This window comes from Glandiceps talaboti, chromosome 6, assembly GCF_964340395.1.
Source record: "Glandiceps talaboti chromosome 6, keGlaTala1.1, whole genome shotgun sequence".
In the NCBI taxonomy this organism is placed as follows: Eukaryota; Metazoa; Hemichordata; class Enteropneusta; family Spengelidae; genus Glandiceps; species Glandiceps talaboti.
Window position 1 is genome coordinate 27,245,552 of NC_135554.1, and position 23,060 is coordinate 27,268,611.

A 23,060-nucleotide genomic window follows, 5' to 3' on the forward strand; every position below is an offset into this window, starting at 1 on the left:
AATTTATACTAGAGTTACATGTAAACAGAATATATGGATCTTGTAACATAGAAAGACTATATTTTGAATTTTTGATTTACACATGGGTATGTTATAGAACATTGAGATTGTATTTTGTTACTATACATGTACTATATATATATAGCGCTATATAAGAAACCAACATTATTATTATTAACATTATTATTATGTACTGGCAAAAGTTAGGTCCATTCTAGTCATAACCAATTTTTTTAATTCTTGTATCAAAACAATGCATGTGAACTTTATTAGTGAATGGCAAATACCACTGTATAGGTAGGCCACTCTGTTTGGGTGCCTCACACATCAGCCAAACCCTTTCAAGATCAAGACTGTGAGGGCGCAGTAACACAACTCATCTTACTGTCTACTTAATGTAAAACCATATATAATATAATGTACAGTGAGATACTCATATAGAGATAATGTACAATATATATAATTCTTGGGTTAATTGGATAATTCTTGGATAACTCTTGGGTTATACAGCCATCATAATTTTTTTCTTTATCTGACGAACAATTTTGATTTTTGCAATATGACATAGAGGACTTAGTAATACATATTTAATTGGTAATCAGAGCCAAGTTGTGTGTGTGTGTGTGTGTGTGTGTGTCTCTCTCTCTCTCTCTCTCTATATATATATATATATAGTATACCTGTTTCTTGTTCAAGATGCATCATTTACCATCTCATTTGTTATTACATAATAATACTAGTGGTATTTGTACTTATGTACCAGAGGTTTCTTGTACTAGTGTGTATGTGCATACTAGTGGTATTTGTACTTCAGTGCAGTACTGAAAACATTATACCTGCATGTAAATCATAAATAAATACAATTGTGTGTTCTACAAAAAAATGCAGAGTATCATTATAAAGGAAATCTGCTGTTTTAAATAAACATGTGTAATACTAAAAGAATCCCATGCCACATGATTGCAGGCTTTCCTGCTGCAGTTTCACTCAATATGCTCAATATGACCATATGAATACGGTCATAGAGAACACTTACAAGCACTCGTACAAATACCCTGAGTATGCCACACTTACACATCATGTGATTATGTCATAGTATTTTGTACATGCATGGGTTTGTAATTGTATTATTCGGGGGAAACTGTTGTCATCTAACAATACCATGGCTTAATATAGTATAGTATAGTATAGTATAGTATGGTATGGTACGGTACAGTACAGTATAGTATAGTATAGTATAGAATGGTATGGTATGGTATGGTATGGTACAGTACAGTACACTGTATAGAATAGTATAGTATAGTACGGTACAGTACAGTACAGTACAGTATAGTATAGTATAGTATAGTATAGTATAGTATAGTATAGTATAGTATAGTATAGTATAGTATAGTATAGTATAGTATAGTATAGTATAGTATAGTATAGTATAGTATAGTATAGTATAGTATAGTATAGTATAGTATAGTATAGTATAGTATAGTATAGTATAGTATAGTATAGTATAGTATAGTACATGTTTATGACATATTTCACCTAACAACACACATAATTATACATTTGTACAATGCACTGTCTTTCTTTCATTTTATGATGAAATTAAATGTATTAAATCAAATGTAATAAAGAGGAAAACATTGATTTCATCAACACCCACTACACAGCACAACCTGGAACTAGAAAGTTGATTGTTGTAAATCAATCATAAGGTAGAATACTCTGTAGTTATCTCAGTTTGTATCAGCTGAGGGTAGATTTTGACGTCAAAGATAAGAACATTTTCACAGGGTTTTAGTAAATAGTCACATTCTCAATGTGTGATTTTTGTAATTTTGATCAAAATAAGACTTTGTTCTAGAATCCAAATTAATCAGTTTTGTAAATTTCAGAGAAATTTTAATTTTAAAGAATTTAATAAGACAAAAACAAATCAGATTTATTACAGTAGGAAGTGTTCTTTAATTTACATATGTAAATATATCAAATCATGTACATTCCATAGAAATTAAAAGTATTTTAATGAAACCAAAAGTCTGTCCAATTTGCACTGTTATAATTGTAATTACCATAGTCCAGATGCTACTTGAAAGCAATGAACATTTAGAAATTATATTATATATATTATATATCTTGTAATTTCTGCAAAACTTTGATGTATAAAATCTTATAAAATGTTGTCAATTTCTAAACCATTTATTTTGTTACTGTCTTTAGTACCTCTTTACATTTTCGATTTTCTGAAAACCTGTCTATCTGCAACCATTTTCTTTGCACGTTTGTCGTCTACTTCCAAGAAGTAGTCAGGTAGGAGAGGATTGCCTGTAGGAAAATAAACAAGGTCAAAGGTCAATATGTAACTTTATAGGTATCCATGAAGAATAATCTAAATTTCGCAGTATACAAAACAAGTGATAAGTATTTGACACAACCAATACTAATTGTAACTTAAACTAAGAATAAACAGGAGTAAAGCATCTAAACATAAGTTTTTTTTTCATGTTTGTAAAAAAGGAATACCTTTGACAATATGACAACACATTACCTGGGACTACAGCATATTTTTCAAAGTCAGTCACTCCTAGTTCTCTCAGAAGGGTTTCATCAACACAGAAATTACCGGTAAATTTTGTACTGTCCCTTGTCAGTATAACATAGGCAGCGTCTGCCATGATATCAGTGGTACGACCCATTTTATCCATTTCATCTCCACCAAGAAATGTTGTAGCAGCAGTCTTGATAACTATAAATAGTATCATGAAAACACAAAAATTATAGTGCATAAAAATTCACGGTCTTTCCTCACTTTACGTGATTTTAGGACAATCAGTTATCATTGTCTGATATTCTTCTCTGTTCAGTCAAAGAAAATAACAGGTAATCTATAGAGCCTTGTCACAAGTTGAAAGTGACAAAACCCCTTAGGTACAAGTATTTTCTAGCCGAATGAAGAAAAATATTGGGGGAATAATTATACCTCCTCAAGCATAATTTATGAAAAATTAGGAAAATATGGTGATTTGGAACATTTTGACTCCTGTTTCAAGCACTGCAGACCCAGTGATGTAGATGCAAGTTGTAGTGACATATCCTGGTACACCAAATAGGATATAAAACCAGTATTTGTTGTTTGAAGGCATGCAGCTTGGCTTGTGTGTGTTGTATAAAGTGCACAACTGTGTATGTTCTAAGTTAAGTTTTAGCTTGGACATGAGAAGAGATCTGAAGCCATAGACAACCTGTAGACTAACAGAAGATAAATATTCAACAAGAATTCCATTACATCTGTGTACAGTGATGAAAAAACATGTAAATATCTGAATTTAGGCAGTGAAATTTGTGTTTAAACAAAAACGCAAAAATAATTAGTGACTAAAATGCTTTCTTGTACATGAACACAATGTACCATTCTGGTAATTAGTAAGAACTAAAATTGCTAAATTATCTAGCAGTGAAAATATCAAATTTGACAGTATTATTGAATTTATAGTATATATACGTTCAATTTCATTTCATTTAACTTCAACTTACCTGTTTGTGGCCAGAGTGCATTGACAGCAATACTATCCTCTTTGAACTCTTCAGCCATTCCTAGTACACACATAGACATACCATACTTTGCCATGGTATAGGCTGAAATAACAACAACAACAAAATATCCTGATCAATTATACGATACTATGAAATGTATAGTGGCATACAGAGGCAGAAGTCAATCACCAAATTAAAACAATTACACTACTTTAAAGTGGCCATATGGATGAGGATTGGGTATTTATGTTGGATTTTTAATTTATAAATAATTTTATCATGGCTTCCTGCTTGAAAAATCAATGTGAAACAACATAGACCAAGTCTGTGTTTGTAAGTCATTACATTACAAGAAGCTAGAAAAAAATGTGTAAAAAGTTTGCTATTGTACGTACAATAACAAAGATTTTACACATTTATTAATCTTTTGCAATGTATTGAGTTACAAACAAGGACTTGGCATGGCATATGTTGTTTCACATTGATTTGAGTAAAACCTCTTACCAAAGGTCTTTCTCAATACTCTTGGAACACGAAGAAAACAAGAATCAGAGGAGCAAAGTTGTTTCTATCTTGTCACTAATGACAACTTAATATCAAACTCATCTTTTGCATAATCAAGATTTTTTACAATAAAGAAAAAAGAAGATCGTTTTGCATGTGCATATTTCTGTATCCCCTCTTCCTCTGCACTTCGAGCTCCTCAGAGATGAGGTGCATTACAAATCATCTTATTAATTAATTAATTAATGTGTCACGGTTTGTCAATTAATAAGTGATAAACTTTGTCTGGTGCACACTTTAAGGGTACAACAACCCTTTATATTTCCTCAACTACCCAGAGAGTATACAATCACTGCTATAAAGCACACAGGATAAAATCATTCACATAGTGGCTACTGTTCTACCAGGTACCCCACAGTCTCAGGAGAACACATTAATACATACCTACATGGTTGGCAAACCAGTGTGGTTTCATGTTCAATGGAGGACTGATATTCAAAATATGGGGGTTCTTTCCTTTGACTAAATGTGGCAGACATAACTTGGATCTGTAATACAAGTAAGATAATGACTAGTTATAAATGTGTAACTCTCAAATGTATGTATGCTGTATGTACGCTGTATGTATCCTGTATGTATGTATGTGTGTATGTATGTATGTATGTATGTATGTATGTATGTATGTATGTATGTATGTATGTATGTATGTATGTATGTATGTGTGTGTGTGTGTGTGTGTATGGATGGATGGATGTATGGATGAATGTATGCTGTATGTACGCTGTATGTACGCTGTAACTCCATGCTAAGTATCGTATCATGATTTGCATCATCTTGTATCATATTACATAATTACCATACATCATGTTGTGTCATGTCACATCAAATCATGTCACTTCACACCACATCATAGCCATATCCACTAGTGTCAGAAAATATTCATCTCTATTATCATATCATTCCATGTCAGTATTAAATTCACAGCACATCACATCACATCATGCCATACCACACCACACCACATCACACCACATCCCATCCCATTGCATCGCAAGACATCACATCACACCACACCACACCATATCACATCTCATAATCACATCATATCACATGCCATAACCACATCACATCACATCACATCAAATCACATCACATCATATCACATCACATCCCATATAATAGCAATCAATGCTTACGTTAGAAATGTTCCCCTGGTATTAATATTCATCATTAAATCATATCGTTTCATATCTGTATTCAATGTACCGACAGGATTTATAGCACTAGCATTATTGATCAGGATATCAATACCACCAAACTTCTCCACAGCAGCGTCTATGGCAGCCTGGATTTGAGACTCATTCCGGACATCAACTACACAAGGCAGACATCTTCCACCAGCATCCTCAACTGAGACAAACAATACAAAATATTTTATGTTTACTATGACTGTGGAATAGTAGGAAATGATGATGGAACCCAGTTCAATAAGGTGTTGGAACCAGTGTGTCCGCTAAGCGAATTTGACACGCCACTGATGCACACAATTTCAAGTGACGCACCAAATTTGTGTTCCCCTCCTAAATTATCTCTTACTATGTGGTGAGTCACAAGATATATCAGTTTTTATCATTTTGACTCACAACAGCACCATTTGGCTATCGTTAGAGTCCAGGGGAAACCCGGCTTTACCCAATACAATACATTTTACTACCAAACTAGAGAGAGTATAGAGTTTCAATTAGGTGGCATGGTGTTCTTTACGTCTCACAAAGTTTTTATGAATTACACAAACAAAATACAGACACTGATATAGCACTCGTGTATATAATGTTAAATTTTATTTCACTGTGAACACAAATAACTTGTTTTTGTCTTTGAATCTTCCAAATTTAATGAGAGTGATTTTGATTTGTGTGAGATAAAAGACATCATTTTATATGCCTGAGCGTTATCAGTATCTGTATTTTATTTTATTTGATGTGATTTGTAACAAGAATTACGTCAGACTATAAAAATGCTGTGCCAACTGATTGAAATGCTATGGTTTCTTTAGTTCAGTAGTACATTAGTTTGTGCTTTCTTATATTGATGTTTCTCATGAAGTAACCAACCCTATATTTCTTAGATTCCATAAAATCATGACATATATCTGGATCAGAAAAAAAAGTATTATGTCACAGATGACAAGATGTCAATATGAAAAGTGCTTTAATATCTCGACAAAAACTTTTACTTGGAACTATAAAGAAAACAATTTATAGTTTCTTTCTGCTTTTAACTGTAATTTCTAAGGCCATCGTATGATTATGAATTAAAAGCAGCACCAGCATTTATACGCAACACTTGACTTTTTTTCTTGTACGTTTTTTTATCAAACCAGAGGACTGCATGACCCATCATTTTTTTTGGTGTAACATAAAAATAATAAGGGTCGTCAATTTGGCAGCAATTATATTACTTGTGTTCTTGACTTAAATTTAATTTTACATTATGAATATGATGTGAATATTAAATATTTAATATTCAATTTCAAATTTACCATTTTTTTAAACTAGAGCTGATATTTCTTCCTTGACACTTTGAAATATCATTTTGGATGGATCCATAAATGAGGCTGTGGTTTACGATCAAAATTTAGAGAAATGTAAAAGACTCACTTTCTTTTGCAGCTGTGTAGATAGTTCCTGGTAGTTTAGGATGAGGTTGATCAGTCTTAGCAGCTATGACAATGTTAGCCCCATCTCTGGCAGCTTTCAGAGCTATTGCTTTACCAATACCTCGACTTGCTCCAGTCACAAATACAGTTTTTCCGGCTAGTTTTCTATGGAACAAAAGGAAATTGTACACATTTAGTTACAATTTTTTTTTCTATTCTTGATTCTCATGCACATGGCCTATAAAACTTGATGTAGTTTTTAATTTTAATGGGTCAGTAATTTATATAATTAATCAATTATTTCTGTAATATGGGACCTTCAAATTTCAAGTACATTGACAACAGCTATTTAGCAGTAGCACATTAAAAAAATATGAAAAAAAATTGCGCATTTGTTCATTTCATGCAAATCTCAAGACAGCAATCGAGTTGAGGACATTTCACCTCGGTATTTCACACCAATGAAATTGGTGGTCATATAAGTGTCCACTAGCTTGATGATTCTGGTTATGAAATTGTAATGGTCAACTACATAATTAATTGTTTTTGGTATTTAACTTCAAATTTGATATAATTGGATAGTAATTTATGAAAGGGATATAATAGATCAGAATTTCGCATCTGATAAGGCTGATAATGCGTGTAGATAATAAGAATCGAATTTCGAAGGCAATGGGTTGTATTTTCTTACGAAAAGCATCAGATCTGGTCACATTAGCACTGTAATTTGGCACCAATCAAATTCCTAAGTTTGGAGTTTGAACTGAAAAGAGCCTTCCTGAATTTGCTGAATTTAAAGCATGCATTGGGTGCAATACAGCCGTGATGATGATCGTGCAAACGTCGCGGGGTATTAAAAGGTCGAAACTCGATTCTGACAATGTCCCTTTTCTTCTCCCGTTTGTGAATTTCATAAATATATGAGTACATATTAAAATCAATGTAATATCCGTGTTAAAAACTTACCCTGTGTTTGCAGTCATTTTAGGGGTTCATATATGTCTCGCACTGATCATGCTATCAGCTGAACATAATAGTCTGTTGACCCCGGAAGTCCATGAGGTCGAAGGTTATGCCCTGGTTATGCCAGGGTGTAGAAGGGACCGACCATTATTTACTGGGGGGAGCTGTCATATTGGAAAGGGCACTTTCATGGGGGGGGGGGGGTGTTCATGAGCATGCACACTAACATGAAATGGGTTGCATCTTTCCAGGAATTGAACATACATGTATCATTTTGCAATATTGTTTGTTACAGCCATCATATATGCAACTAAGTCCTGATCCACTACATAACACAAACTTTTTTTACAATATACTACAATACACAACACAACACAACACAGTGTATTCAACAAAATTGATACAATCAACTCTTGACCTCAACTAACCCACAAACATGTTCACCATAACCACACTGGACACACAAAACTGTAACATTGATAAATTGTATTGTTTATTTCAACTGGCCCATCAACAGGTATGAATTGACACAACATGTAAATGCCAGAAGTTGTGCCAGGCTTGTGTATTGTTTTTCTTAATTAAATTACAATGACTATTTACAAACTTTGCTTTCAAGTTCAACAGTTTACAATAAGCTCAAACCATGTACCTAATATGGTCTTAGATAGCAGCTTAGAGTAAAATACTTTGTATATCAATATATATATGGAGATTTATTAATTCATTAAATTTTGTAATGCTGGAGTAAACCATTTTGACAGTAAGATATGTGGTGTCGCTTCACCCTCATTAGCTTGCACCATAGACCCTCCACCAGGGTATATGCTTGCACTATCTGTGAAAGGGGTTGACTTGTGTGAGGCATACTTTACAGACTTTAACTATTTAGCTATAATTTCAACATGCCATCAACATCAACAGTGGCATCGCCATCATCAGCTGACCAGCTATGAATCTATCAAAATATTTTACTTCAACAATGAACATTTCACAGAATAAGGCATCTATTTTTTTTTTTTATCTTTATCACCTTTTTCATATTGGTCCAAAACACTCAGTGGTAACATGCATTTCTCTCTCAGCTGTGGTGAAATTATTTGATTTTACTTGCCAGCACTGCATATATGGAGTGCAACTAGAGAATTTAATTGATAACTTTGTGTAGAAAGTGTAAATTCTTGTCTAGATGTCTATACCAACATTTATTTGAGTAGCTATGTTTTGTACAATTGCAAGGGATAGTGTACAACATGGCTAGCAGTCAGTAGAAATAGTAGATGATTATAAGTTATTGGAGTAGCTATGTTTTGTACAATTGCAAGGGATAGTGTACAACATGGGTAACAGTCAGTAGAAATAGTAGATGATTATCAGTTATTGGAGTAGCTATATTTTGTACAATTGCAAGGGATAGTGTACAACATGGGTAACAGTCAGTAGAAATAGTAGATGATTATCAGAAGAGATCAAGACTTTCCCTTTATTTCAGAGTTTTAGGCGAGTAAGTAAAGTCTACACAAGTTCACTTTACTAGCATTGCCCCTCCCCTCCCCCTTCAAAAAACCATAATATATGTATAGCAAGAATATACATTTCACCAGATTCCCCATCTATGTTAGCTTATATCTGTGAACCCCCCCCCCCCCTTCAAAAAACCATAATACATGTATAGCAAGAATATACATTTCACCAGATTCCCCATCTATGTTAGCTTATATCTGTGAACCCCCCCTTCAAAAAACCATAATATATGTATAGCAAGAATATACATTTCACCAGATTCCCCATCTATGTTAGCTTATATCTGTGAACCCCCCCCCCCCCTTCAAAAAACCATAATACATGTATAGCAAGAATATACATTTCACCAGATTCCCCATCTATGTTAGCTTATATCTGTGAACCCCCCCTTCAAAAAACCATAATATATGTATAGCAAGAATATACATTTCACCAGATTCCCCATCTATGTTAGCTTATATCTGTGAACCCCCCCCCCCTTCAAAAAACCATAATATATGTATAGCAAGAATATACATTTCACCAGATTCCCCATCTATGTTAGCTTATATCTGTGAACCCCCCCCCCCCCCCCCTTCAAAAAACCATAATATATGTATAGCAAGAATATACATTTCACCAGATTCCCCATCTATGTCAGCTTATATCTGTGACACCTTCACACAGTACACTGCAGTTCAACTACCAAGGTAAACTTTGACACCAGCAAACTCATTTCAAACTAGTAATCAACCAACATCTATGCAAACATGTTTGTTTGATTTATTCTTACACTCACAATGTATGTCATTCATTCATCATATTTTCCTGACAGTAAGTTGGCCAAAAAATGACATACTACATCACCAATACACACTCACTTTTATTGTTTCACACACAACAAATAATTCAATTTAACAAAATTTTGGCTTGTTACCACAATGCTATAGTTTTGTATCTTATTTGTATAAACAAGCCATTTATTGATATTTTTGTCAGTGCTGCTGTGGATGAAAATATTGCATTGCATTGATACCCAACTGTTGTACAACAGAGTGAGTGAAAATATTGAGGTCTACTTGGAAATGTACAGAACTACACAGAAAAAAGCTGCCTACAACTCAACAGTCTAGCATAAAAAATTAAGTATATGATAACATATGTGCATATTTTATAAACTTATCTTTCAAGCAATGTACTCATTGGATAAATGGCTTGTAGCACCTGTTTAGTATCCAATAGCGCACCAGGTTTTAATTGTAGTGTAGCTATAAATATCAATTTTTGTCTCAAAAGCAAATAATTTTGTATGCATTACAAGCGTTCAAATGCTACAACAGAAAACAAGCCTTCATAGAAGACATAGCCCCAAACTGGTTCGTTGTATGGAAAAGTTAAAGTGGAAATGTTTTAATTTGACCTTGAAGATGTAGGTTAAGGTCAAAAGCCAATGTCTGAATAGTAAGTGTACCTATAACGATGTGGGTATACACACTTAAATGGAGTCTCTATAAGTCTAGGCATGTAGGTACAGACATTTGAATGGTGTCTCTAGATACAAAACTTCACAAGTCACTGAGCAATTTGCTCTTTGACCTTGAAGATGCTGTCAAGGTATAAAAGGAGAGCTTACCTCTGATAATATGGGTATAGACACTTGAAATAAGTCTCTGGGATTCAACATCTTGAGTTACGATACGAAGACAAATTTTTGCTATTTGACCTTGAAATGTTAGTCAAGGTCAAAGGCTGAGGCACATTAGAAAGCTTAACATTGAGAATGTGGGATACACTTGAATGATGCCCATGTCTATAAATCTTGGATATATGGGGTAAAATGTGTTTATGACAAATATGGCTGCCATTTGCCCATCATGGTCACAAAATTAAGAGATGTGCATATGTCTCAAATTGTGTAACCTTTGTGCCAAGTTCGGATGAAATAGGATGATGCATGTCCGAGAAATCAGAGTGTATGGACAGATGGACGTACCCCAATGTAATAACCCTCTCCACCCGTAGGGGGATTAAATTATATGATTTTGAAAATACAACAGGCAGTTGTTTATGTAACCACACTGCTGCATTCCATTTTGTTTATATAGTAATACTTCTAAGTTGAGTTTCACTATACGAAAAGTCATATTTGACCATATCTTTCCACTGGGGTAAATCTTGGGCAGAGGATGTGTAAATCTGGTGAGTATGAGACGAAGTACCACCTTTGACTTAATTTACCCCCGGTGATCTCTCACCTGGGGGTTGTAGACAGTCAAAAGTGGTACTACGTCTCGTACTACCCCAGGACAGAGATGGTGATTAGGTGGGTCTCACCTAGGGTAAAGGTGGGTAAATTTGACTTTTCGTATAGTGTTTGAGTAGACAATTGTCTATGGCCATTTCACCCTTATTTCCCTGAATCTGCTAAATTGCATTGTATTTTCATGTACATGGTATACCCTCTGGTATCCCCAGATCAAAGGTAACTTATAACTTTGACTTCATGGTATGCAGTAACTTTTCCAATTTCATAGCTTTACTCATATCTCCTTTGATCTTGAGTTTACCCATCATGAAAGCAGTGGCTGGTTTCAAGTTGCCAGCAAACATTTTGTTGAAATCTGCACTCTTCATGGTCATAGTGCAATCAGCCTTCACATCAGAGGGTTCTCCACTACCCAGAGCACCACTTCCATTTTTCAGATCTAAATAATACTTCCCTTCACCGTCACCTGTAAAGCAAAAAATAGGTAGATTTTCAATATGAAATTTTGTATTCAAAACTATTTTCATATTATTTTTTCATTTCATTTGACTGAAGAAAACCAAAGCCATTCTATCATTTTCATCACTTCAACCAAAAAAGCTAACAATACAGTAATCATAACATTATCAAAATATACCTTTTAGATTAAACTGGAATACTCCACCAACTTGGCCCACTAATTTTTCACTTAACATCGACTTAACAACACCTAGGGTCTTGGCAGTCTCTGCGTCAGCTGAAATGCTTTCGTCTTCACTTTTACCACCTTCTGGTGATTCTATTTCAAGGAAATAATCTGGAAGTAGAGGGTATCCTGGAAAAAAGAAGACAACATTAAATTGAAATTCAGATAGGTTCTTGTTTGCAAGTGACGGCAGAAAAGTGGGGAGTGATCAAAGTAATCTAATTATTAGAAAAAAGGAAACCCTGTTCAGGGCTCACATTTAACTTCTACATGTGGACGTCATATTTATCCAAGAGCACTTTTTCAGCTACAATAATCTATTGATTTCCATTGTTCTGACAAGCTACCATCTTGTAAATACATGTTTAGTAGTTCATGTGCCATGGACAACTGCTAATGTCAAGCCCTGCTGTTTAAACTGAGAATAAGATAAAGCTTTTGAATGTAGCAGTTACAAAGTGAGAAAATATGTACATATCATGATAACCTGTACACCATGACTATGACAGTCAAAGAGATGAACTTCCTCTTACATCTTACAGATTTACAGATCTATGTCTATATCTTAAATTAAATCTAATTACAGATAGACAGTTTGATAGATAAACAGACAAGAGATATATAAAGAAATTACATATTGGAACAGACCTACATAGACTGAGTCTGTAACTATTATGGTGAGGTGTACACTGAAATATTCCATGTGATGAGGATGGCTATTAGTTAGAAACACAAGACATGGAAGTGTGTTTTTAATTAATTAATCAATACAAATTCTTTGCTCAATAGCTTATTTAAATGGTTTATATAGCAGCCATACCTGGGTCAACTGCATACTGGTCAAAGTTTGTCACTCCGACATCTGCAAGTACTGTATCATCAATGCAAAAGTTGCCTGAAAAGCTTCTACTATCTTTGGTAAGAATGACATAGGCAGAGTCGGACATGATTTCAGGTGTACGGCATTGTTTACCAACGTCTGAACCTCCTAGCATCTCCATAGCAGCAGTGATGATTGCTGTGAAAAAGACAGACAATGGCATCATGAAAATGTGTACGAGTCAAGAAAGGGGTGGGGGGGGGGGGGAGACGATCAAACTCACAAACAACGCCACGTTGCAATATAAGATGGAACTCTGCTTGTTTGAGTATACTTGGTGGGGTTCTCTTGATTACTGTTGTCAACAAAAAACACTAATGCCAACATTAGTTACCAGTACACTTTACACGAAACCCATACCAGTGACCATGTTGGAATGCAGTAGATGTTGGGTAAGTTATCTCAGAGCACATTTTTATTTGCATTGCAATATTTTTCCTTTGGTAAAGAGTAGCTTTTAATTAAACATCATATTTAGACTTTGACTACAACATATACAGGTTTAGTCAAAGGACATTTTGATCTCATGTACTTGCATGCGACTGGGTTTTCAATTCAAATCTATAATTAGGTATGAATTGAGTTTTGTCATATGTATCTTGTACACATTCAATACAGCCTGTTTAATGAAATAGTCATATACATCCACACCATTACAGTTTGTTCAGAAGTGGGTAATAATCAATTGTATGGATTTTCCATACTTTTTGTACGAGTAATTTCTTCAAGGTTGAGATTCAAACTTTCAATATTACAAATTTGATTTTTGATAGTTTGATTTGTAATCAGAGATTATTGATTGGTTACAGCCGATATTAGGTGAATGATGACTAGTGTACCTGTTCTTGGCCAGAGTGCATTGACAGCAATACCATCCTCTTTCAACTCTTCCGCCATTCCTAGTACACACATAGACATACCATACTTTGCCATGGTATAGGCTGAAAAAAAAAATAGAATGGAAAATAAGTTAGCAATATTTGTGTGTATTTCATTTATCACTCTATATTGTAATATGTCTACTAGTTTCAACTTGCAATGGATTCAAGTTTCAACAAAATTGTTTAGAAACATCCCAGTATTGGATGTAGACTGTAAGATACGTCATGATTTCACCCTCACCGGCCTCCTCTCTGTTTAGGGGTTGGCTGATGTGTGAGGGCACCCCATTATGGCATACCTTACAGACTATATTGGATGGGGATTCCAGGAAATCTGGTATTACTTTGTGGTTGATTTCTGTCTCTTATAATTTCAGGTAGTGTGGGCCATGCATAGCGCCCTCTATACATGTGCACAGCCTTCCAATAGGGTAAACAAAGCCCACGTTTATAAAGAATGCCAGAAAATTGTTTGTGTAAAAACTCCCTTGATGTTGATCACGTCCACAATGACAGTTTTGAGCTCTTTGGTACATTGAAAAGATCATATCCTACTTCAGCAAACTGGTGTGCTATCATGCACTGACAAAATTTAATTACAGTTTGATCATCAGGAAGCCGGTGTTATGATTCACCTGGCTATACCTTGTACATTCAGTACAGACTTGCTTTGGTCCCATCATTCTCTTTGTTTGAGCTTCTCAAAGCTGAGATGAGACTGTAAACCAATCTATATTCAGTATTGCTGACTGTCAGTTCAGACGCCAACTTGTCACCACCCATTTTGGCATATGCTGACTTTTCTGCTGACAAGTGCTTGTCAGTGGGCACTCCAAATAAACAACCAACAAAATATGACAGATGAATATAAGGCGATTAATGTGACACAATGAGCAGGTCTATGTGGTATTATCTCCATATGAAAGTAAACTTGTACATTAAATTCAATAGAAACACTCACCGACATGGTTTGCAAACCATCTTGCTGCCAAATTCAGTGGTGGACTGATATTCAATATGTGTGGATTCTTACCAATCTTCAAATATGGTAAACACAGTTTTGATCTGAATAGGACAAATACAACACACTCAAACTAAGAACAATCAATCTAAGCTGCAAATTTGCTAACTGGTTCTTGTTCAGGAATTGATACCTTATTATAGCAGCTGTAACAAAGAACTGAATCTTCAATGTAACAAATGATCCAGGATCATCCTTTTCAATTACAAGTGTTTCATCGTTGTTATAAAGTACTTTAGTGATTGATGTTTCTTTTCTATTGTTACACTTGCTAAGATATCAGTGTAGCACTTGCCTCTCCTAAAATTAAAATCCTACTTTCTTCTTCATTGCATCATAGACCCTACATGTGTAGGGTCTATGATTGCATGTTGTTCATAAACATACATTTTCAGTAATATCAATATTTGGTTGCTGCCTTCAACTGTCAGTTTCACACAAAACACATGGCTATGATTTTCATCAGGTATAAAGCCTGCCTTATTCATTATTGTGGAAAGAAAGCTTTCAGCTAACTAAGACAGACAGAAACTAAAACTATCATTGTGCAATGTGGTAGATTAAACAAGGGACAGTAGAGGATAGTGTGAATACTGGAAGTCTGGAGAAACCACATCTCAACTACCCTGCACCAGAAGTCACACAATACATCTCTCCCAAGTCATAAAATATGGGCTTACAAAGGCCTATTTGTTGTAATTAAGAGATATCAGTCGCTTGAAAAGTGATAACCTGACGCAAAGGTACCTAAATTGTACAGCCTGCAATGTTGGATGTGAAATATTCCCCAGCATGCACTGCTCCTGGAGATATATCTGGTGCTGGGTAGTTGGAATATGGTTGCCCCAGACTCTCGTCTGGGTGGTCTCTTAGAAGAACCCCAGCAGTGAGAGTCTGGGTAACCCAGACGATCATGTCAATTGAGAAAAAGCTTGCTAATCACAAATGCTGTCCTACTGTGAGAGTACTGACATATATGTCATACTAGCTTACATTAGCATGTTGCAACAATAGCTTTAGTTTGTGTCTCTATAAGCTGGCCTGCCACAGTCACGAGACTCGGAACAAAAACAAAACCCAAAAAGTAAACACACAACTTACGTTAAAAATGTTCCCCTTGTGTTGATACTGTGCATAAGGTCATATCTTTTCATATCAGTCTCCTGTGTGTTTGTTAGAGCAATAGCACTTGCATTGTTCACCAGAATATCAATACCACCAAACTTCTTAACTGCAGAATCCACAGCATTCTGTATATGCTCTTCACTTCTCACATCAACTATACAGGGTAAACACTTTCCACCAGCTGCTTCAACTGTTACAAACAAACATTGACAAACAAGAGTGATCTCATGGACTTTGATATAACATACAATGCTTCACTTCAAAACTAAAAAAAGATATTGCTTACCATAGAATGTATAAAATGTTGTGCTTGATCATGCTCTCATCCAATTTAGACTAACACTACAGATTCATTGTTTTTGGCACTATTAGCTAATGACCATTTCACTGCATGAAAGGGTGGCATTTCTGGTTCTGTATACATGATGATCACACAGCGGAATTGCCTAAAATTCGGAGAAATGTCGCATTTCCATTATGTGAATGCCGGGTATATGAAACCAGAAACGCCACTTTTCATGCAGTGTTTGTATCAAGTAATTACAGTACCCCCTGGTAGTGTAGACAACAATCATTCAGTCCATTAACTCCTTAACACAATACAAGTCAGCAGCATAACCAGCAAAGTTACAATAATTCTAAATTACTGCAAACAGTGAAAGCTTAAAGTTTCTAGAGAAAGAGTCATGCAAATTATCAGAACTTCAGAAATGTGTATTACACTTCATCATTTGATGGGAAGTTTTATGGTCTTGAAATGAATGTTGATATAGCTTTACTGTGAGGATGAGCCATCGCCCAAAAAGTCTGTTAGTCCTTATTTTCCAAGGATTGAAATAACACCATATTGCTTCCTATCACTGACATCTAAACCATTATCAAATCAAACTACATGATGTAGTAACACACATGTACAGGTCAACTTTGTATGAAATACTGCTTACTTTCTTCAGCAGCTGTGTAGATAGTTCCTGGTAGTTTAGGATGAGGTTGATCAGTCTTAGCAGCTATGACAATGTTAGCACCATCTCTGGCAGCTTTCAGAGCTATTGCTTTACCAATACCTCGACTTGCTCCAGTAATGAAGAGAGTTCTTCCAGCTAGTTTTCTGGTCATACACACAAAGAAAAGTAAACCAAATTGTTTGAGTTCTCTACCTCATTCATGACAGCTTTTCCCCAAACACATTTGAGCTGTGTAAAAATAATGGTATTTAGTACTTATGTCCAGAAATCACACCTCATTTAAAACCCCTCCCCCCTCAAATTTTTTTGTTCAAGTTCCAACTAAAATACCACTAGAGGGCGCTCTTCAATAGTAAGGTCTATAGGCAACATATGTGTTTTGCCATCTTGAACGGTGCACGGGGTTGTGGGATTGCTCTCGCAATGTGCATCGGGAAATTTGAAGACGACTGTGGGGGTAGAATCAGTCGAAAGCCATCTTTACTATGGACAACACCATATGAATAGCGAACATTGATTACCGAATTGTTTTGAGTTTCCGTGAGAGTTTGAAGAGATAACCATTCCATAAGCTTCTTTTTATCGTTTTTAATGTACCAAGATTTTTTTTTCACCGAACGTCGTCATTTCAAGACATTTTTTTACGATCGGCGATTTGGACGTGTTGTGATCGACTGTCAGCGGTAATTGAATGCATGCTGTTTACATCATTTTATGATGTGTTTTCGACTTACAATCAGTATTCTGATGTCGTATTGCTCTCTATTTGTACGTTATTTTACAACATGAATGTGCAATGAACTATAGTGAGACAATATTTATACATGTATATATTATATAAATTTATTTTTTAGTATATTTGACAAGGAAGCCATGCAGTGATTGAATTGAATCGGAATGTTACCAAAATTGTGCTTAATTTACCAGAAGTAATAACGGAACACATGATACGGCGATGCTACAAATAGCGTTCACAGTCGTACTCGTGTTGATTAATTCTTTAGTTGTATGACGACGTACAGTGAAAAAACACTACTTAGTACATTCAAGACAATGAAATTGAGCTACTGGAGTGGCTGTCGCTTCAAACTTTTACTGAAATTCAAAATAATTTGGTAATCAATGTGTGGTATTCGTTGCGAGAGCAATCCCAAAACCCTGTGCAGCGTTCAAGATGGCGAAACACAAATGTTGCCTATACCCATGAAACTTTGTCCTGTGAATATATGATACACTCTAAAAGATGACTTGTCTTATTATACATGTATTAGATACCATACTCATATAACCAAGTAATTCATACCCATGGCTGTTGTAATGACTGTGTCAAATGTACACATGTAATTGTCACACATGTAAATTCATTATATTTTTATAAACATGTCAGTAACATGTATGATTATGTAACAGATTTTCATATCAATAATTTTTATCTTTTAATTTTGATTTACTGTAAATTTTATTTTATTTTACGGTCTTCATTTTTATTTGAGCTTTGTAAATAGTAATTCCTCCAGGAATTATTACCAGTTCAAATAAATTATAAACTTGTGAGCTAATATTCTAATCAAGGATGACCATAATACAAAATAATGGCGTTATCAGTTATTTACAAATATGTTTTGAATATTCGTAAACACCTAATTATAACGATATTATTTTGTATTATGACCATCCTTGAATAGAAATTGAATATTTGTTCACAAGTGACTGTAACACCGGTAACAACTAAGTTGCTAGTTGGTTGATGATGTGGCTCGGAAAACATTCATGCTAGTAGTAAATCACACGTTCATGTTGTTATCTTGTTTCTTGACGAAAAAGTTATAGTTTAACTATAGCATACACTGTATGTTTTGTGCCTTAATTTATTCTAAAAGTGACAAAAATGTGTAAATTTCCTACCCGGTATTCAGCATGATTTCGTCTGCAAACACACAACTCGGTCAGGGAGGTGCGTGGGTTATTTGTGTCCTCCACTTCGTGAAAGGTCAAAGTTAAAAATTAGCATACTGTGTACGATGTAGTCAGCTGATCTTGAGATCACGAAAGTCGCTTTATATATTCCAACAGTCTTTAATATTTCAACTGGATATGGTTACTTGTTCACGGTTAGTGCATTCTTTACATATGTGTTTGCCTAATGATGCATAGTTACCTTCCGATTGCCGCATTGAGTTCATTTTAAGTTCAGTACTAGGTGGTGTCCTTGTTACTCAGGTCTTATCGACGGTCGTTTCAAACTCCAAAGTCTACAGGGCATGCAGTACATCATCTACAATTATGGCCGTCGACCCAGGTCAACTAATTTGTAATTTTGTGTCCAAATGTCTTCTGATACAGTTGAAAGGTTATCATTTGATTACAGTTGCTTGGGGGTGTATTTCAATCAGAATGTTTAATGACATAACTCCCAGGGACCTAAATAACTTAATAAGTGCTCTGTCCAAATTTTTGCAGTCGGTACCTTTTTATTTCCCCCTGATAGGCAACATGTAATGGACACACTTTTTGAAATTTTGATCCATAGCTTTGAAGTTTAGTTTTTAGTTTGGAAATGTTTAAGAGCAAAGAGAAGGACACAGTGAGTTGATTAAATTTCATAACATAGTTAGAGCATGAAAGTATCCATGGTTATAACATAAGCATGGTGGTACAAGGAGACTCCCCTAGTAATACCTCCATGGTTATAACATAGATCACTGAGCATGGAGGTATTTTGGGGTAATTAGATATTATTCCCAAACATTTTTCTTCATTCAGCCAAGTAAAATATGAATGACCTAAGGCACCCTTGTCACTATGAGTCGCTAGACAAGTAGTGACAACCCGTTAGGGCCGTAGGTCATAAGTATTTTCTGGCTGAATGAAGAAAAATATTGGGATATGATATCATTATACAATCGCCAGTAATAAAAAAAAATTAGGGAAAGTAATGGCAATTTTAATTAAGCATTTTGGCTCATATTTCGAACACAGCAGAATCAGTGATGTAGACACACGTTGTCGTGACATAGACTACATTGTTATGATGTAGAATGACCAGAGTATGTATTCCATATTTTTTTGTTGAACCTGACTCATGCATGCTAATACATGTATCTAATACCTAATATCTCCCTGGATAGTGGTAGAAGTCATCTATATGTACATTAGGTACCTCCATACTTCATAGTCATCATTAATAGTGTTAACATCAAACACAATAATGTTTTAGATTTCACTTCAATTTAAATGTATCAAAGCTGTACTTACTGCAACTGGACGACCGTATTGTTGAAACTGTTTTGTTACATATAAAATGTAGTGACCAACTTCTCATTATTGTACACCATGAGATATATTGAATCATTTTATGAGTAGTACCATATACATGTAGAACTGAAATGACGATGGATTCAAAGATTTATATAATTATATATATATTTTTTTAAGTGTTTTATTTCGAGAGAGACAAATTACAACAACACAAATGCAAAAATAACACATGGCACCATTGAGAGCATCTAAAATAAGTTGAAAAAAAAATAAGGATTCAAAGATTTACATGTAAATCCATCACAGTCACGATACACTATGTATGGATAACATAAGATAAAATCAACCATTATAATTAACAGGTACAATGTCTTTTCATTTATTAGTAATAGTAAAACTGACCGTATCATTGATTGCTTAAAAAAATGTCCCAGTTTTATTTATTTTTTTATTTATTTATTTATTCAGCTTTGACATAAAGTCAGGAATGAGTCACACAGGTGACTCACACCTATAGAAAGCGACCCTCCTCAATGTTCAGTGTTAATGCAGGAGGAAACCGGAGTACCCGGGGAAAACCTGCGTTGTTCGGTAGAGTCAAACTGAACAACACTCTTCTTACTTACAGCGTCGTAAATTTAATCGAACCCTGAATGGGGTTCGAACCCCGACCGCAGTGATAAGAGGCAAGTGGTTTAACCACTCGGCCACCGACAACCCTAGAGTACCAGTTGCAGCCAGTACAGAGTTATAGTGATTGATTGACAGATAGTATGTAAGAAAAATACAAAATCTAATTCAGTACCACAAGATGAAGTTCTTATTAACTTTTGCCTCTTTCTCCTTTAGGTGTTCTTCAAGTTACAACTAATGTGAGATGGCTGAAGCAGTGGCAAGTTCTGACAATATGGATGATAATGACTCAATGGATGCATCTGATTCTATCTTCAATTTCAAAGACACAAGTCAACCAACCTTTGTACTGAGAGGTCTCAATCAGTTGAGACTGGAGAACAAGTTCACTGATGTTGTCCTGTGTGTTGGAACTGAAGAAATAACTTGTCACAGAGCAATGTTGGCATTATGCAGTAACTATTTCAATGCTATGTTTTCACATGATATGAAGGAAAGGCATGTGGAGAAAATAATGTTGAATGGTGTTCAATCTGGAGTTCTCAGTACTGTAGTGGAGTTTTTGTACACAGGGTGTATTAACATCACAGAGCAAAATGCCCAGTCCATTCTGGAAGCAGCTAGTCTTTTTCAGATATCATCTCTAGAAGCTGCATGTTCTGTGTTCATGAGAGAACATATGGAGCCATCAAACTGCCTTGGTATCTTGCAATTTTCTTATTTGCATAATTTAACTGAGCTGTACAAGAAAGCTGACATGTTCAGTGTTGCTCACTTTTCAGAAGTCTGCAAATGTGATGAATTTCTACAACTCCCGGAAGAACTTCTTCTCAAGTACTTATCGAAGGAGTTATTTCTTGACAGTGAGGAAATTGTCTATGAAGCATCCTTAAAGTGGGTCAAACATGATCTAGAAAAACGACAAAGTTCACTCTCAGCCATCTTGAAGACGTTGAGATTGCCATTTCTATCACCTGACAGTCTCTCCAGAGTAGCAAATGATCCAGTTGTTCCAGAGAACATAGATGTTGAGCAGTTTGTTGAAGAAGCACAGAAGTATCAAAATATGTCTTTTAAAGAGTTGCAAGAATTGAAGTTTGCACACTGTCAGCCAAGAAACTACAAAGAGGTGGTGATTATTCTTGGTGCAGTGTCATCTGATGATGTTGAAATTCAACACAAAACTATCATGTATGATCCTGACAACAGAGTTAGCACACAGCTTGAACCGCCACCATTTCAGAAATATGAAAAGATTCAGACCGCGGCACCATTAGGCAGTAATGTTATGGTTCGAACAAACCTTGGTAATGCCTGGCTGTACTTACCACATGATGATGTGTGGACAACCGTTGCCAGCCCCTCACAGCCAAGATGGCATGGAAAACTGGTAGCCTGCAACAACCATGTGTATTTAGTAGGTGGTTATGGATTAAATCGCACTGTCCTGGAAAAGGTAGAGAAATACAATCCTGACACAAACACCTGGAATGTTGTGACGACTCTCCCAACGCCAGTTGTCAATTGGTATTCAGTTGTCTCATGCATTGGTCAGATTTTCGTCTTCGGGGGTGGGAGTTCATCATGTGATGATATACCTGATATCCAGTGTTTTAACCCCATTACTCAAGAATGGAGTCTTAGAGGTCAGATGAGAGTACGTACTCAGCGAATAGGTACCGAAGCACTCAACAGATGTATATACACCATTGGTAACATGCCCTACTACAACCACATTGAGTTGTTTGATGTTGAGAAAAATGTATGGAGAACTGTGAAGAACTTGAATGAAAGTCGGCATGATTTCTGTACAGCTGTGTGCAATGGGAAATTGTATATCTTTGGAGGGGAGAAAGAGGGGCACTTTGGTAAGAAGTGTGTTCTGAATTCAGTAGAGTGCTATGTTCCTGAAGATGATCAATGGACCATCATTGACAGCCATGAGGCAATAATCAACCAACATGCTGTCACCATCCTACATCCACATTTCCCACCTAGTCATTTTACAGGTCCTAAACAACATTAGTCACTCTCAGTGTCAAGTGGTGTGTGTTGTTATGTCAGGCCATGTCATTTTACAGGTCCTAAGCAACATTAGTCACTCTCAGTGTCAAGTGGTGTGTGTTGTTATGTCAGGCCATGTCATTTTACAGGTCCTAAGCAACATTAGTCACTCTCAGTGTCAAGTG

The 23,060-nt window shown here is 35.4% G+C and overlaps 3 protein-coding genes across 3 annotated transcripts; 1 reads left to right on the top strand and 2 right to left on the bottom strand.

The window, feature by feature from the left end:
- Positions 1 to 2,144: 2,144 nt before the first annotated feature.
- Positions 2,145 to 7,750, bottom strand: LOC144436066 (hydroxysteroid dehydrogenase-like protein 2). The gene is made up of 7 exons (XM_078124733.1): positions 7,658 to 7,750; positions 6,693 to 6,856; positions 5,229 to 5,442; positions 4,477 to 4,580; positions 3,529 to 3,630; positions 2,543 to 2,740; positions 2,145 to 2,319 (listed from the first exon to the last, which is right to left on the bottom strand). Exons 1-7 carry the CDS (start codon positions 7,672 to 7,674, stop codon positions 2,222 to 2,224), a joined length of 897 nt encoding a protein of 298 aa, XP_077980859.1. The 5' UTR covers positions 7,675 to 7,750; the 3' UTR covers positions 2,145 to 2,221.
- A 2,032-nt stretch (positions 7,751 to 9,782) lies between these two features.
- Positions 9,783 to 18,912, bottom strand: LOC144436175 (hydroxysteroid dehydrogenase-like protein 2). Its single transcript, XM_078124886.1, has 8 exons — positions 18,886 to 18,912; positions 16,960 to 17,123; positions 15,992 to 16,205; positions 14,831 to 14,934; positions 13,828 to 13,929; positions 12,929 to 13,126; positions 12,061 to 12,237; positions 9,783 to 11,889 (listed from the first exon to the last, which is right to left on the bottom strand). The coding sequence occupies exons 1-8, from the start codon at positions 18,897 to 18,899 to the stop codon at positions 11,645 to 11,647; spliced, it is 1,218 nt and encodes a 405-aa protein (XP_077981012.1). The 5' UTR covers positions 18,900 to 18,912; the 3' UTR covers positions 9,783 to 11,644.
- Positions 18,913 to 21,150: 2,238 nt separating this feature from the next.
- LOC144436729 (kelch-like protein 24) lies at positions 21,151 to 23,026 on the top strand. Its single transcript, XM_078125581.1, has one exon. It carries the CDS (start codon positions 21,164 to 21,166, stop codon positions 22,895 to 22,897), a length of 1,734 nt encoding a protein of 577 aa, XP_077981707.1. The 5' UTR covers positions 21,151 to 21,163; the 3' UTR covers positions 22,898 to 23,026.
- Positions 23,027 to 23,060: the final 34 nt, after the last annotated feature.